Genomic DNA, 19006 nt, shown 5'->3' with positions numbered 1-19006 from the left:
TTAATCGATTTTTCAACTGATACTTTAAATAATAAAGAAACTTTAAAACTAAATAAATTATTTTCAAATAATCTGATCCACATTGACTTTTGAATCTTCCATATATATCTTATTTGCAGTCTTTTATATGTCCGATTTATAATTAATAAATATGATTTTAAAATGATAAAATACAACATATACATTCATATACAATAACATAGGATGAACAATTCAATTTTAAATAGAATTTTGAAATATCCATTATAACAAATCGTTTTATTTCCGTTTTAATTTTCAATTATTTCGCAAATCACATTTTTCTATTTAACGAAAATTTAAAAAGTTACTCATAAATTAATATCTATCAAAATTAATTTCAAAATTCTTCAATTTCCTTTTTCATTTATCGAAATCTGAAATAGGATATGGAATAATCTCATGTTCCACTCGAAGTGCTAAGGATAATCCAGTTTACATTCTTCGTTGAACAAGGGAATATCACGTGAAGAAGCCGAACGCACCTTTCATTTTCCCACATTTTCGATACAACAGACGTTCCTTAAGTAGAAACAACAAGAAAACCATTCGATAGGAAAAGAATTGACACTGACAACCGCAGCTGCGTTTCCGCTTCATCGGTCTGACGAATGCAACGTAAATGAAAAATCGATTCTATCAATCGACAACATTCCTTTTTTTCTTTCTCTTTTTTTTTTTTTTGCTATCTATTACAAGGAGAAATTCCAAATCGAGTGCATCGACCGGTGATTCTATTAAAATGGAAATGATATTCTGCTCGCATTGCCACGATTCTACGTTGCGCGTATATACTCATATTTTAACAAAATTGAAAATTCAATTCGACGTGGCAATCGAATCTTCTTGGTAGTAGTCGTATGAAATTACGCGTGACTGATTATGATATGAATCGAGATATGGAAGATGAACATTGATTATTTCTCAATATGCGCGAAGAGGTAAATTACCGTGGAAAAAATTTCGGAAATTTTTTGGAATTAATAACGAGGAAAAAGAAAAAGAGTATGCAAGTTTGAACAATTAGAAACAGATCGATGGTTTGTTGTATAAATTATTATATATCCACTTTTCTTGTGAAGTTTCTGTTTTTATATGCAATAAATAATTTTTAAATTGTCTGTGCTACATAAAAATACATGTTTCTATGTTATATTTTATAAAGTAAACGATAATTTTATTGTATATCCTGAACAAAATTCATTAAATAATTAAAATTAATCAAAAATTGATATTCTTGAAAAAATTATATAATTTGATTGTTTTTTATCTTCTATAAAATATTATTGATTTGTAATAATTCTAATTAATGATGACTAATTATTCATCTTAATGTATACAAACTATATGCAATAGAACAATAGAAAAGAATGATATCTCTGAAGTAACAATAAATTATCTGCTTCTAAATACTTTAATATCTTTCGATTTCTCTTGAAATATTTCATACCATTATCGGCTTAAAAGAATTAGACTTGAATACTTATACATTAAAAGAGTTAAATATATTCTAAAAATACATGAATGAAGATAAAAAGAACTACTTGTAAAACAGAATACAAAAATACACGAATTAGTAGTAGTTGACTTATTTCAACACTTTTTCCCGCATCAATTCGGTGATAGATTACGTTTTTTAACATCACTTCGATAGAAATGAGAAAAGCGAGAAACCGACAGGCGAGTATTAGTTGCCGTATATTGATTTCCTGTAAGCGAACTGGTGTCACGAAAAAGAGAAAAAAAGAAGAAGGTAATACCAGGAGCGCATTTTAAATTTCTCATTTTTTATCGCGAACTCATTACTGATCGATACGTTTCTTACGTTTCTTCAAATTGTTTCTTAACCATTGAAATTATTTTAATAATTTAAATATTATTATTTAAATTATTTTAATAATTTACGTATTATTATTATTTTATATTTATTATTTCTTATACGTATTTATATTTTGAGAGATAGTATTGCACGAAACTTAATATTGAGATATTTTTTTAACTTTCTATTTGCAAAAAATTTGGCATAATCTTGTATATTAAAAAGATTTAAGTTTTCTTTGTGGTTTTTGTAAATATGTAATTAATGACTTACCAACTTGAGCCACGCGTTCGTAGTTAATATTTGATTCTTCTCATCCTGAAAAAAGAAATATATTATTAGTTTCATTTCAATAATTAAATTGTTAACGATTTCATAAAATTAAAGATTATCACATTTGTTTATTTTGATGATTAATATTATTATCATTTAATATTTTAATTATTGTCAAATATAGTGAATTATATTATGTTAAAATTGAGACATTGATATATATTATTAAAATTATTATATAAAATTATTATTATTATGTAAATTATTATATAATTTCTTTGCATGTAAAATAACAAATTCAATATGATACCTCAATAATAATCTGAATAATTATCAAAACTATACTACAAAAATAAAAAAACAAAAGAATTAAATATTTCTCTTCCAATATGATATATTTTCCAAATTGACTGTCATATTCATTTCCTCAAATAAAAGGATAAATATACAAATATCTAATAAAATAGAAATCATTCATTGTACAATTAAGTGAAAGAGAAGTTTATAAGACATAGGATCAATGATCAAACGCGAGAAAAAAAAAGAAAAAAAAAGTTATATAAATAGCAAATGGTAAAATTTACGGCAAAAAGTAGAGAGCCAATAACCACAAATTGCTGTTGCAATCGTTCGTTTACCAAGTGCTCTAAAGAGAACCGCACTCCACCACAGGCTCATCAGAACTTCAAAGTGATTTATAAAATGGATGCACTTTAACGATAGTGTCAACGAACAAACCACTTGGTAAACGATCGTGTCCAACCAATTAATCGTTGACCAATACTACTTAGCACGATACCTTCTATAATTGTAAGGGAAATTTTTCTTATATATTCGGCCTTTCTTTGAATTAACTAATGGAAAAGCTATGATACTCTTATGAGTATGGTTTCTACGATACACGGATTATCCAAAGAATTATAATATAGAATATTTTATACAGAAATATATATGATGAAAGTATTTTATAAAAACGAATTGTAAATGTCTTGTGAAAAAAATATATGAAAAAAATATATAAATGTAAAATAAATAAATAATGAATACATGCAAGTATTTAATAAGTGATTTTAAATGGTTTTCAAGATAAATAATTGTAACAGATAATTAATATTATTAATAAGTGTCTTTTAATTAAAATATCACTTTTATATTATAATAATAAAATTTTAATTACTTTCTCACGATTCTGAATAATTTTCTTCCTTCAAAAATTCAAAAATAACTCGAATAGTAGAAAGAACTAATTTAAGTTTAACTTGACCAACTTTCTTCTAATCATATTATCACTATATTGTTAAAATAGCATATACATGCAATATATCCTTACAAAGTATAATTAAATCAGAGAATAGAGAGTAGAAAAACATTATTATCATAAAGAAAAATGTTATAAATTATTTTAAATATAGAAACACCATCAATGTCTTTAAGATATTCGCAATATATAAACTCTAAAAAATACACAGTGAAAGTTATACCAGATGTTTAAGAAAATTATGAATTATATAATAAAATAAGCATAATAAAATTTAACTAATTGAAGAGTAAATAATATTAATACAATATTTTTCTTCAAACCTTTCTATCATTTTATTATATATATATCTATAAAATATACATATCTATCTTCAATATCGTCATTAACTAAAACTTAAAATTAAATTCTCTGTCTTTATTAAAAATCGCATAAAAGCTGAATGTTTCAAAATTATTGTCACGAACGAAAAAAATTTCTAAGGCGTATCTCGTTTAATAGCGGAATGAAAGTATATTTGCATGTCAATGGTGTATCCTCAAGTTGTATAGGATGCGAGGAAAACTTGCGACCAATGCAACAAGTATGAAACGATTTAAGTTTAACGATTCGTGACGAAAATGGTCTGTTAATCCCGTGAAACTTGGCTAGAACGTGGTGATAGTAAGGAAGTGATAAAAAATGCAATTAAGGGATAACCTGGACGTTAAGTGAACTTATTATTTCAACAGTACACGGACTAGTCACACGATCCTCATCATTTTCGCTTGGAAGTGAGATGAAATAAAAAGTTGGTTTTAATACTGTTCAGAATGAAATTAAATTGATTATAAATTTTTCAATAGTCATAAATTTTTGTAATATCTAAATTATTATCATTTTACATATATATATTTTGTTATTATGGAATGGAAAAATACTTATATTAAAAGATATTTTGTAAGAACAAAATATACATTTGTGGAATGCAATTGAAGAGTTTGTATCGAAAATAATTCTTGTATATTTTATATTATTTTTTTATGGAAGAAAAAAATATTCAAACATGCTTAATTAGTATTTAACGAATTTAAATTTTCTAAAAGAATTGTATTAGATCTTCAAGATGCAAAATTATAAATAGAAAGTAAAAATAACAAAGAAAATTGATATAAAAAAAATGTGTTAAAATCTGAAAGCATCCACAAATGATTTATTAAAATATATATCTCTGAAAAATATATTTCTCTTTCTTGATATTTCCCAAAGAATATATCTTTGTACAAATCTTAGTGTGACAGTCTTAGTGTGAGATTGTTTAGATATCTCCTTGATTAATGAATTCGTTAGGATATTTGGTAATTGGTAACCTTGGTCCACGCATGTGCTAAATACTTGTCTTCGCTTCAAAGTGAAATCGAATTAACGCCTGATTTCCACTTCAAAGTGAAATCAGATCCAAGGTCGATTTTCCGTTCGGCTCAAAGCGAAATTAGATCGATCGACGGTGCGTAAAGTTTTCCGGTCAAGAAGCACACACGTGACCAAAAGATGCTACGAAATCAAAATTTTCTGCGTGTGTAACGAATAATTTTAAAATTTTATTGTATCATAATTTAATAAAAATAAGTCGAGAATGAAGTATGTTCATTTGGAAAAGTTGTAACGGAATCGTCACGTAATGTAAAATATTAGTCTTTAAGTATATATATTTCAATATATCTGAATTTTATACAAAAAAAATGAATATTTTTTTGGAAAGATCATCGAGAAATTGAATGAAGAAGAGATAATTATTTTTATTTAATACATTGTCTATGTATTAATTCATGCCAATTTATATTAAATTTTAGATTTAATGTCAAGATATAATTGCCATTTATTTCACGTTTTTTAATATGCATTCTGTACGTTAGCGCAAGAATCTAAAGCTATTACGATCATAATTTAATAACATTTTTTAATAATTTAATTAAAACAATATACATGCTATTTATGTATGTATGATAATATATGTAAAATAATTTTGAAACAAATCCGCAATGAATATTTATATAAATATTTAAAGAAATACATTAATACATAAATACATTATTCATAAATCTAAATTTATTAAAATTATTACAATATCTAGAGGAATCGAAAGAATGAATTAAAAAATTAAAATCATTAATATATTTTATTATTACATTGTATAAAAATATAACTAATTAGTTGATTGTAATAAAAGAATTTATTAAAATATTATTAATTTTGAATTTATGTACATGCTACAATGTACATTTCTAAATTATTGCATTTAAACTCGATTTCTATCGATGATAATTGATCGAATAAATTGTTATTAAATTATATATAACTATATATAATTGAAGAATTAGACTAATAATAATAATTAGACAAATAAATAACTTTATAATAATTTATAATATTTCAAATTTGTTCAATTACAATTTTTCTTGATAAATCTTTTCTGTATAAACAAGAATCTTTTCTCATAAATCAAATGAATTCTACAAATAAACAAAACTCAAATGTAAGACATGAGTGAACTTCTCACATTTTTCTAAACGAAAAAAAATTCGATTTCTCGTATGTGCTACGCATTCGAAAAAAAAATATATTCAGATACCTTACCCAGATTACCTCACACCCTAATTAGCACGTGCAATAAATTTCAGCATGCAGGAAACGTTAATACATATCCATTTTATTACGAAAATAATTCCGCGCTTGACACGGTCATGATTAATCGTTGTTTAATATGTTTCGTGGCGGAAGAGAGCGGCAGATTATCGGAAATCAATAAGCGATCAAATTATCGAATCAATCATAGTGAAACAAACCACGCTGAGAGACGTCCATGCTAATCGAACCGGTTATTAGATTATTAGAACTCTTCTCTAACTGTTCTTAACTGAGAATTACGAGAAGAATTGATTCGCTTTATTATCTCCAATCCTGTAATCGTGAAGTTCATTCCATTTATTATTTTTATTGGTGAAATGATCTTCGTTTCAATGGCTAATAATGTTTGCAATTGTTATACGATCTAAAATGAATTTATCTTACTATTTGATCGAATTGAATCGAATTGTTTCGAAATGCGTGTGTGTAGTATAGTGTGTAGCAAAAATTAATATATATTTATGTTTACAATAACTTTTATCGTAATAAATTATTTAATTTGATAACATACATTCTCTACAATAATTTTGAAGATATATAAAATATTTATTGAAGATACATATATTCTACTAAAAATTATTACAATTATCACTAAGGAAATTATATTATACTAGGAATTGAGCGAAAAAAGTAATTTTTCATTAAAGATTGAAATATTTTGCAACATCTGGATTTTTCCCCTTTCTCAACTGTTGGATTCATTTTGAATCTTCTTTTAAATGGAGATTTTTATAACGATGAATTTAAAAAAGTTTTCGATATTTCCATTCTTTTGCAATTCAGAATAAAAACTTCAAAATCATTGAAAGAATAAAACTTAAAGGACCTCTTCCTCCTCTTTACTTATTGGACATAGTTCGCTACTTCGCTGAAATATTAATTTCGAGGCAAATTAATTAACAGACAATTTTCAGGGAGTTGCTTTTTAGCAACCGTACCGCGAACTACAAGGGACACTTGTTTACACATCACTCGAGTAACTGTTTAACCGAAACAATGTATACAACGGAAGGCTACGACGCAAGTGTCGAAACTAATCGAAATTGTTGACAACGCCTTTGGTCACACGGTCTACGCACAGACCCCTCTTAATCTGCACCCCTATTCACTTCAAAGCAGACACGAATCGAAGGTCGAATCGAACACGGGTCAACCCTTGACGTTAAAATTTCCCTCGCTGATACATTATACTTGGGAAACATGGATTTTTCGTCAAAAATAACAATTCGTTCAAGTTGAAATTGATTTTTTTTTCTTTTTGTGGAGAAATTTAGCGTTTTAAATTTGAATGAATATTTTAAACGAAATAATAGAATTGCTCGAATTTTTTTTTCTTTAAATTATATATTGTTTGTATTTTAATACTGTCAAGAAAAACAAAGAATGGATGTTTAATTATAGAAATAGAAAATTTATATGTCGTAATAAATACAATCTTGTGCAAATAATTTTATTCGTTATTTTATATTAAATTATGTATTTTCAAAATACGCAATATACCGTTTAAAATATTTTCCTTATTTTGTAATTGATTATAATCTCTAGATTAATATTCTTCTATTTAATAATTGAAATTATAATATATTATACAAGATTTATAAGATTTCGAAAAATAGCCTGACAAATAAAAAAAAATGTATGGCAAAATAAAATTCAATGATGTGAATGATGAATTGTCCACCCAACCTCTTATCAGTTTAAAATATACGTTCATAAATATACATAAGTATAAAGTGCACCTACAACCTTCATTTAAATATTCAAAGCTATTTATTCATAAATATAAATCGATATTCATGTATCGATAAAAATTACATTGCATCACATTGATGAAAAAACATTATTACTATATTCATTAAGTATAATTTGAATATCATAAAGTGGAAAAATATTAACAAAACTGCGTAACATTAATCAGAATATTACTTATATAAGTACTTATAATACTTATAATACTTAATAAATAAAAGCATTCAATCATTATGATTAATTGTTTTTTTTTCTTTTCACATCAATGAAATTATTTAATATGGAAATAAATTAATTATCAACATGAATAAAAAAAATAAAAAAAATGCATTAAACATAAATGGAAACGAATTTACTTGTTTATTAATAATAATTAATATTATTTATATAACGTGATAATATTATTTTAATTAAGAATTATTAATATTATTTAATTAATATGAGTTAAAAAAAGAAGAAAACTATAATTTTATACATTTATTAAAAAGATATTTGAAGTAAATATAAATATTCTAATTTTTTATATTTTTTGAAATGAAAAACTTTGCACAATGATTAATTTCCACGATATAAAAGATAAAAAACAACCATGATACAATTCATCCTATTCACTTTTATATACGCGCAGCAATCACTTTGAAGATTTGCGTTTCAAACAATTTAACCCTTTTACAGGCGATAACTCGTGCGTGATTCAGAGAGCAATAAAAATTGCGGAAAAACGAATCAGAAAAAGAAACTATGTTCACGAAACGATAGTGAAAAATTTCGATGATCGTATTTAATCTTTATTGTACATTCATATAGAAGAAATACAATAAAAGTGAAAATCTTTTGTTTCAATATAGATTGCCATATTTATTTATATTGTTGAAATGATTGGTAATATATATGCTCTTCAGATGCTACTAATAAAATATATTTCTCAAATATTATTTTCACAATAAGTGTACAATAATGTTTAAAGTTCTTTTTTTTTTAGTTCAAAATACGAAAACAAATGAAAAATATGGGGCAAGTTTAAAAAAATATATTCATTCTCACAATAAAATGCTTTGACACTAAATCATTCCAACAGTAAAATAAATAATATATTCAGATAATGGAAATCCTTCTATACTATTTGTTTGATATTGTAACTAAAAATTCAGAATATGACAGCTAAAAATATGGAACGATTGTTTCAAAGTGTTAAGAATCATGGTTGTGGATCTTCTTGGTATGCAGTGTGCAGTGGTTCGGCTGAATATATGGGCCGCGAGCCAACCAGTAGCGTGAGTCGAGATTTAGTCGAACGCATACAAGAAAAGGAAAGCGGAGAACAGAAGTAAGTTTATAGACAAACGTAGTATTGCGACACTACTTTTACTGTGAAAAATTACCGACTAGTTCGCTTCTTCGTGGAAGATAAATTTTTGAACTTTTAGTTTTGCGTTACTATGGCATTTCCTAAGTCATAGAAATTGATGTATAATTTATGTGATCTTGTTTTCAGAATTTAAAAGTTTTAAATGAAATAAAATATCATTAATGGAATGTATCTTCTTAACTTTACACCAGTGAATAAGAGTTTATGACAAATTTTATAACAACAATTTGTTATTCGGATATTCTTTATATAAATACATTTTTCTTATATATATATAAATTTACTTAGAATATGAAATGAATAAAAAAAATTTGCATTAAATAAAAAAAATATAAAATATAAAATATAAATTTTTAATATCTGCGATATTTACTTAAATATTAAAAAATAATTAATGAACATAGTTATAAACAAATAATATTTCTTGAATATTAATTTGATTCATTATTTCATTTATTTTATTTAATTATTTAAATGAAATATTAGATATCAAATCAGATTTATTTATATATCAAAAAATCTTTTACAAGTTCTCAAAGTTTTTCCTTATATTCATACTTTCAATATACAACAAAAAAAAGTATTAATGCAACAACGAAAAACGAAACGTCATCGAAAATGAATCCTTTTCAACAAAGAAGAAAACATAATAACATAATAAAATAATCATTATTTAAACTTGAAAGTGTTAAGAAAAGCGGTTCAGAAGCGGTCAAATACGGGATGTGAAAAGCCATTAATGGTTGTCAAAAAAAATATCGTCGCAACTGAAAAATAATCAACGACCAAAAAAATCGTTCGAATCACGGAAGCGAAAATATGAAGCTTCGTTCCGCTTGGATAAATAAAAAATGCGGGAACGTGAGCAGTTCGCGATTCTCTTTTGCAATGAACATTCAGGAAGCATCAAGAGGTTGGAAGAGTGAAAAAACTCGAAGCAACTTGAGTAACACAACTTAAGGAAACAGAAAGGGTGAAGGGAGGGGAGAGCTGAGTAATGGAACGTATTTTGCTCCACTTAAGAAATATCTCTTGCTTTCATGTACGAAACTGTTCGGAACATCTTGTTTTTACGCGTAAAATGTCGGATTGAATAAGCAAGAAACACGATGAGCAAGTATCAAATGATGGAAAACTTTGATATTAAACGGTGAGAAGCGTTATAGCGTGATTAACGGCCGATAACTGAATTAAAACTGAATATCGTTGTTAGGTAGGATTCCTCCTTTGTTTTTGCGGGAGGATAAACGAAAATAAACGTGCATTAACTTTTTGTCCTATATCGATTGTCGATAATTTGTACTGTAAGAGGGGAATCCCGTAATTTAGCTATTAATATGCAATAATGTTCACTATTTGATGAAGAGGAGTATAGCCACGAAGTAAATATCGATGACAAAATAATTAACAGTAGATAATTATTTCATTCTTTTTCATCTTCTTTTTCGTAATGAAATGGTGAGTTAAAAGGATTACAAGAAAATTGTCAATTTTTGTCCACTTATGGAAGAAGAAAATATCTTTGCTGTTTTATTAATTTTTATTTAATAAATGTAAATTTTTCTTACAAAATATCAAAAAAACAACATTTTATTAACACGTTCTTATCAAATGTCAAAGTTTTCGAGAACATGTTCTCTACATGAACCGGAGAAATTAATCAAAAAGTAAAGAGGAAAAGAAAAGTGCAAGAAGAAACGGAGGAAATAAGGAAAGAGGGAAGAAAATAAAAGACAAGGAGAAGTTAAAGTTAAAGAGAAAAGAAAAAAATATAAAAAAAAGTAAGAAGAAAAAGGGTCACAAAAAGCAAAAAGGTTGCGTCGAGGAGAAATTTCGCTGATCAGTGTCTTTATTCCATCCTACAACTTTCAACTCAGAATAGCGAAAGCCGAGTAATATGATGAGCTCGCTTTACCATTTTATAATTGCGACACTGATGAAAAAGCTCGTCATTTATGTAACTGTCTATGAGCTTTTGAACACGGTTATGAACGATAGTAAACGACAATGAACGCGGATGGAAACTAAAAATCGGCAGGAGGTCACGATAGATTGCGAAGAGCTGACAGCGAACGAGGGTACAGAAATGGGGGCGTGCAATTTCCATTATGTCGACCATAAATACGGGGTTCAGGGTCAAATGACATCAACGTCGAAACGAGATTTACCGTTTTCATTTATCGACTATGATACCTCGCAGTAGGAAAGAATTTACTGTTCGTCAGTTTTATTGTTGTTGCTTCTCCCCCTTTTTTTTGATTTATATAATCCTCTTATTAATTTTTAAGATTTCGAAAAGAATAAGATTGATTTTTTATAAACTGAATATTTAGCAGTAACTTTTCTTGATGAAAATTTTTTCTTATATAAAGTTTTCTGTTATTTTCTTTTTCTGTTATAATATTATTTAAAAAAATATATAACTATATATAAATATATAATTTAATAAAATCTCAATATCAGTATAAATAGCTTTAAATATTTTGCAACATAATTTTAAAAAAAGAAACTTGAAGATATTGTAATATAATATGAATTTTTTATAAGTTTGGAATCCTAAGATTTGAAGGTATTTTATATGTAAAGTTTATAATGTGATTAAAGGCTTTTGACATTTTGAGGTACATTGACATATTCAAATATCAAAAATTTAGAAGTCATAAGATATAATATATACTTTACCTATACATCTACATATATATTTTAAAAAGTTTAATAAAGTTAGTATGAATAAAAAAAAAGTTTTTAAAACAATAACAATTTTTATCGTTTGAAAGTATAAATTTTTGTATTTTGAACTAAAAATTTTATGTTTTGAATCTAGAAAACTTAATACTTTTAGACTTTATATTTCTTAAATTATGTAAAATTTATATATATTTATACATTTTATACATATTACATTTGTTATAATTAATAACTTCGTTCTATAGCGTTATAAATTATATAAGATAATAATTCGAAATTTAATCATACGTATTTATCACAAATTACGTTTCCAACGATGAATCAACAATAATGAAGCAATTTTAATGTTATATATGTGAATTTGTGGCTTCCAATTAAGGATATTATTTGAGATATTTCTCATAATTCAATAAATTAATGGATAATGGCAATGAGATTGGTTAATTGACTATTAAATGATTTGAGACAAACAATTTTTTACTATAATCGAAATTATCTTTTTATAAATTACTTTTTAGTTAACAAAGTTAATTGCTTTTTGGATCATTTATTTTAAAAAATTAATTAAAAAATTATTTTAAAAATTAAAATTTAAAAAATTAATCTACATATCTAATTATAGAAAATATTATAGATAATATAGAAAAAAATAAAAAGCTTTGTGATATAAAATATGAATGGACGAATTTTAAATTTTACTACACTATTAAATTTAATATAATATTAATGATGACTTCATTATTAATCTATTGTATAAGATATATTGGATTCATTTACATAGTATTTTACTCAGGAAACGTTTAGTATAAATCTGTTACGTTTATTCATTTTAAATATTTAGCGAGATGAAAAATTTTTATTTTATAAAATTAAGAGTGAATTTATCGACGAATAACACTTCAGATTTAGACAACATCAGATCTAATGCAAATTATTAAACTATTTAGCAATATGAAAAATAATAATTATAATAATTAATAGTAATAAAAGTTATTGATATTTCTTAATCTGATTTGTTTTATAAAAACTAGATTAATACAATTCATAATTGTTCTTCTACAATAATTCAATTTATATGAATCATTTAAAAAATAAACTGATCAATTTTTTTAATTTCAATACAAAGTATATGGTTAATATTTCAAAAACCACATAATAATGTAATCCCATAGTAATATAGAAATAGTCTTTTTGGTTTATATGAAATTCAACATTATAACTAAAACTTCTAGAACAAAACTTCTTTTTTGTACACATATCTGAAAAATTTGTTACTATAAAATAGAACCAAAAAAAAATGTAATCCCGATTTTTTTTTTTTTTTTTTTTTTGATACGAAATGTCAAAACTTGTAGTACATTTTTCCATTTGTATACGAAGTCACCATCTTTTATACTACAGTAATAGTATAGAAATTTGTTGTATTTCACGGGACAGAATATATATATATATATATATAAACGTTTGTATTAACAGAACACGAATGGAAATTCTATGTACGTGTTATATTGGCTTGCTCGCGATCATTTGTTTTAGTCACAAATTTTGCTTTGATTCAATTATATTCCGATATATTTATGATTTGGTTGGTTGTATCTAGCCGAAATATCTAATTAAAATTCTTCCTAACTATCAATATAACGAAAGCATAAACAGTGCTTTTACAAATTTATTCCCTTCCTTTGATCGATACGAATGATGGATCGTATGTTCATGTAAATCGGTTGAGTAAACACTGTGGTATGATGATAAAATATAAATTACAGTGTGAAATAAATTTAATAATGTATAGGAATAAAAATTTTGTTTGATAAATTTATTTTAAAATATATTTTAGAAATTTTAATTTCTTATTGATTGAATTTTAGAAACAATACTGTAGAATTAACCGGAAGATATTTGTTTATCCAGTCAGAAATTCAATTTCATAAAGGCTTAAGATAGATCATAGAAAATCTTATTATTAAATTTTATTATTATTATTATTAATTTTATAAAAATATTATTTATTTATATAATTTCAAAAATCTCAAAATATTTATTTTCTTCACTTTATTATTATTAAGTAAAATTTTTTAGTTTTAAAAAATCTTTTCCCAAAAAATGAGTTCTTTCTTTTACATCATAGTATTTAAAAAATAAATACGAAAATTTCCTCAAAAAAAAAAATTCTATTAAAAATAACAGTTTTCCACCCACAATTATTATTACCTCGAATTTCTCGTATGATTTATTTCGCGTTCAATTTAATCCAATATCACGAATAATAATTCCTTTCAAAGTAAACGTCCTCTAACAATAAAGATAGAGGGAAAAATCGAATTTCCTTTCGCCATTGCGATGGAATGCAATTACGAAAATAAAAATATCTGATAATGTCTATGATTCGATAATGAAATCAAAGTTCCTTTGTTTCAAAGGGGGAGATCGTGGCGCACGAAGCGACATTGATGATCAGGAAAAATTTACGAGCCTCCACGGTTGGATCGTCATCGCTATAAATAGATATTAGCAGAGGAAGCAAGGATTTATGAAGTAACAACGGTTAAAAATTTAATATCCACGATACACGTGTCCGTAACAAGACAAATCGAGTGAACTTTTAACCGATGGTTTCACGTATGTGGGGGAAGGATATTGTGTTTTCCTTCAGAGAAGAAGACATTTTCTTTTGGCGTCCCGTTTTTCACGGTTCCCTGGATCTAACTTTCAATTCAATTGAAAACCGAGTTTTCGTCGCTTTTCCTGATTCTCCCCATCAGGATTTCCCCGTGTGTGCACATCGATATGAGCGGCCTGTTTGCCAGTGTGCAATAATTACGTTTCGCGTATTTACATACCGAGTAAGTCTTATATTGGAATTTCCAAGCACCGCGAGCGCTTTGTTCCACGCGAAATTGTATAGACCGGAAAATATTTGCTTGTCGAGTGTAATTACACCTCATATATGCTCGAGCAGTATATGTGGCATTGAGACATTAGCGGGATTGAGTATTACAAAGGGTGAGGAGGAGAACACCGCGAGGCGAAACATATTATTATGTACAGTATTTCCTATACGTGATATTTTAGCGTAATCTAAACGGTATTACTAAATATTTTGTATATCAAATATTCTTAAATATAGTAATAAATATTAGTTTATCCTATGATAGAAGATATCCTAATAAAATATTCTCATATAATTTGAATTACTTCATATGTTTATGATAATGTGTAATTAACAAATTGTACAAATATTGATGCTTGAAGTTATTTTTTTGAATGTGGATAAAGAATTTTAAATCTAAATTTAAAATATTTTTCGCTGATTGAAATGTTTTCGTATTAATTTGCTTTATTTATAATTAAAGCAACGACGATGTATTAAAAAGAATCACTGCTCCCATTCATTTTTATAACATACTTCCTCTGTTTACCCTTTGCATTTACGTCATTTCTGAAATTAATTATAGCTACCCCATTTTATAACTTGCATTTTTTACATGTGTTTTTATCTACAAAATAACTAAAAATTAATCACTTCATGTTATACTTATACATGAACAAAAATTAACATAATCATAGAAATATATGCTTTTAAAATTTTATTATATTTTATTTCTTTCATCGCTTTTCTTTTCTAGAAAATAATTATTAATATCTCTTCAAATCCGGCCTTTTATAAAATCAGATTTTTTTTCTACATATTGTACTAAAAGTTTAATTTAATATTTTCTACTTTATCCTCATAGATGATTAATTCCATTTTTCATTCATTGTATTATTGTTGTAAAAAAATAATGATATTCATTATTTTTACTTTTATGATCTTTTATATATTTTTATAACCTAATAAATTCTTAGATTAAAAATAGATTATGATATTATATTATGAAAAGCATATATTTTGAAAAAGACTCAAATAATTTGTAATTAACTGACACTTAACAAACTTTTCATCTTAAGAGAGTTATTTTGTTTAATACAAATATTAAAATTTATCGACTACGAAAAATTAAATATATATATTTTCCATTAAATCAAAAACTTTTAAAAACTTTAATGATAAGAAAATTTACTACCTATTTCGAATTCCTAATAATATTATTCTATTATTAAAAAGAAAATATAAAAATGATAATAATCATAAATAATGACATAAAAATAATAACAATCTTGATAATGTTTTTCGTCAATATTCTGAAATTTTTTCTAATTAATAGAAATAATTAAAAATTTATTCGACAAATTTTTAAAAAACTCTCAAAATTATATTCAATATATAACAGATATATAATAAAATATATATATATATTATATAATAAGATATATAATAAAATATATTATATATAGTATCTAGCGAACTTTCTTGTTGAAACTTCAAATGCTCTATAATTCTTCCAAACATCTAATACAAAAAACAGAACAAAGTAATCGCATAAACAGTTGTTGGCCAATAAAAATACTCAAAAAGAAACGTGAACGCGCGACGATTATGTTTTTTCACAGGAGATATGTCCAGTTTGTGCTAACATATCGGATTATCAACGTTCATATACTCGCAGAGCGGTGTTTAGCTCGACGGTGGCCGAGAGGAAGGGTGCATAAAGTAAATGACCGAGGCGGAGGTGGCCAAGATGGAGAGCATAATGCGATCTACCTCGTTCACTGCCTCCATCCTCGTTCGTTCCACCCCTCGGCTATTAACCATGGTTTCATTTAGATAAGGCCGATATTTTGACGTGCAAAAACTAGCCCAGCTAATCTTGGTCCTTCTTATCTTTGCAATTCACGCAAAGATTACGAAACGGCAGCTTTGTTAGGCGCATCAAGCGAAAATTGCGCTTCGCCGCCACGAGTTTCGCAATCTTCCATTCCAAGGTAATCTCAGAAAGTATTACGCGGCCATTGACACTGAATATTTGATGAGTCGTTATTGAATCTTTTATACTCGACCCACTTTTGCTTGCCGTTCAATTACATGACGCAATGATATTGAGTTTAGTTGAAAGCAAGGGAAGAATAAATCTATAAATCTAAATATGCGATGATTTTATAGTAAAAAATAAAGAAATTGAAAAAATTTGCTTGTAATTATTGTAAATAATTATACAAAAAAAATTGTTTAGATAATTTGCAATGATACTAGCAATAGAAGAAAAAGAGAGAATATAAATTGTTAAATTCTACTATTCATTATACTAATACGAATTAAAAAATGAAAAATATCATTATATTTTATTATTCCTGACTTAATTAACTTATTTTCAAAGTTATATATTTTTCAAGAGAAAAAAATTAAATAATTAACTAAAATAAAGTTCTTGTGAATATAAATAATCAATAATATATTGATATGTATCTTATAAGATAATATTCTTATAAAATAAATGTAAATTTATTTACTTTTCCAAAATATATTATAATCACAATTAATTTTATATTATACTGTTTAATTTTATAAAAATGAACTTGTTTTTGAATCTGAAACATGGAAGGATTTACGTGTATAAGGATAAAGGTCAATTATAAAAGTAAGCAGCTAATAAATAAAAAACTTCCATCAATATGTCATGTTCATATATAATAACATTATAATCACTATAGAACTATAGAAGAAATTTCATAACTATTATTGATTTCTAAAATGTTACAGCACGAAAAATAAATAAAATATCAATGTTTAGTCAATTAATTTATTAATACAAGAATATATAATTCCACAGTATAATAAATTTATACAATGTCCTAATAAAATAATCTTTTCATCCCCAATTTCTGATAATTTACGAACAATTTATTTTTTCCTTACCCAACGATTATTCGCATAAGAACGAATTCATGATGCAAATATATTCTAACCTCGTTAATCTCAAACGAGAACGATATCCTTAAAATCTTCCCCGAGAATAATCTTTTATCACACTTTCGTGCCATTATTCGCTGAAATGCCGGTGTTATCTCATTGTATCCGTTCCTGGCATCGCTTCAATTTACTTTGACGTTGGAATAAATGCGTGGCGGGGGATGGGATAAGCGAGCAATGAATGCACGAAAAAAGAAATCCGATCGAACAGACGGTATTCACATATGATATTCGGATAACTTCTCATATATGGCGAGAGAAAGGAGAAGGGTCATAATGGAAATCTTTCATTCAGGCAAGTTTCTATCGATGGAAATGCTATCTATGTATAGATATAAGATATAGAGTATGCGAGCATATGCGAGCCGGTAACCATTGTGCAGTTTGCCGCCAATTCCGTCTTCCGTCGTAAATCCTCTTTAATGCGATTTTCTTAAGAAAGGAAGAAAACCTGGCGAAATGCACCGGGCTCGGTAATTCCCTTAATGTAAATGCGATTACATGGGGATCAAATTAGAAGAACGCGGAATCGTTTCGGCTATGACGGATTTCAATCCGATCTGACTGTTAAAGGAAGTATTCGAATGGAAAATAATATGAACGATGGCTCGAGATATTAAAATCTGAAGATGAAACATCTATACGCTAAGGTTGCTCCAATTTATTTCTTTTTTCTTCTAGAGTTATTGGAAATTTCAATGGCATGAGTGTGTCATTAGTTTAACTTATAAATTGAAATAAATTGGAAAGCTCGTAATTTTATTTAAAAAGATATTAATAAGTACTAGTTCTAATTGTAAATATTATTGAAATACAGAAAATATATTTAAAGAATAAATTAAGTATATATCATTTTATATACTTTTATATAATTTGATATTAATTTATTTTCTTTTTTTTCAATAGTATAATATATTACTGATAATTCTATTTAATTCTAATGTAAATTTTAAACTTTGTAAATATATTCATTAAATTGTAATAATGAAAATTCCCAAATTTAAATAAATTTCAATTGCAAAACAGAAAATGTACATATGGAAAATTATCATCTTGAATCTTATTTATACTGAAAAGAAATAATAATCTAATTTCTAAATTAATTTCTACCGAGTTCTAACTTAAATTAATTCAATACTGACAAAATATCAGAATATAATCGATTTTATTTCAAATACCATTACAGCGCTTATCAAAATAAATTTAAAATTCCTTCCAATTAGAAATTAAAATCTACGTGTAAAATCTACAATCTCACTTCAGAATGAAAAGAAACTCGGTTGCATTAGTCAATTTCAATATCGCGAAAAAAAATTA

At 25.9% G+C, this 19006-nt stretch overlaps 1 protein-coding gene across 5 annotated transcripts in view; it reads right to left on the bottom strand.

Moving 5' to 3' along the window:
- LOC107997516 (neuronal acetylcholine receptor subunit alpha-7) overlaps positions 1 to 19006 on the bottom strand; it is a 367007-nt gene that overhangs the window by 240309 nt on the left and 107692 nt on the right. For all 5 annotated transcript variants that reach the window (XM_028666579.2, XM_062071768.1, XM_017056162.2 and 2 more), the window contains one exon: positions 2111 to 2155. In XM_028666579.2, the coding sequence (XP_028522380.1) occupies positions 2111 to 2155 (45 nt within the window). The remainder of the gene's footprint in view (positions 1 to 2110; positions 2156 to 19006) is intronic.

Source organism: Apis cerana, linkage group LG2, assembly GCF_029169275.1.
Source record: "Apis cerana isolate GH-2021 linkage group LG2, AcerK_1.0, whole genome shotgun sequence".
Taxonomy (NCBI): domain Eukaryota; kingdom Metazoa; phylum Arthropoda; class Insecta; order Hymenoptera; family Apidae; genus Apis; species Apis cerana.
This window is presented reverse-complemented; position numbering and strand designations above follow the sequence as displayed.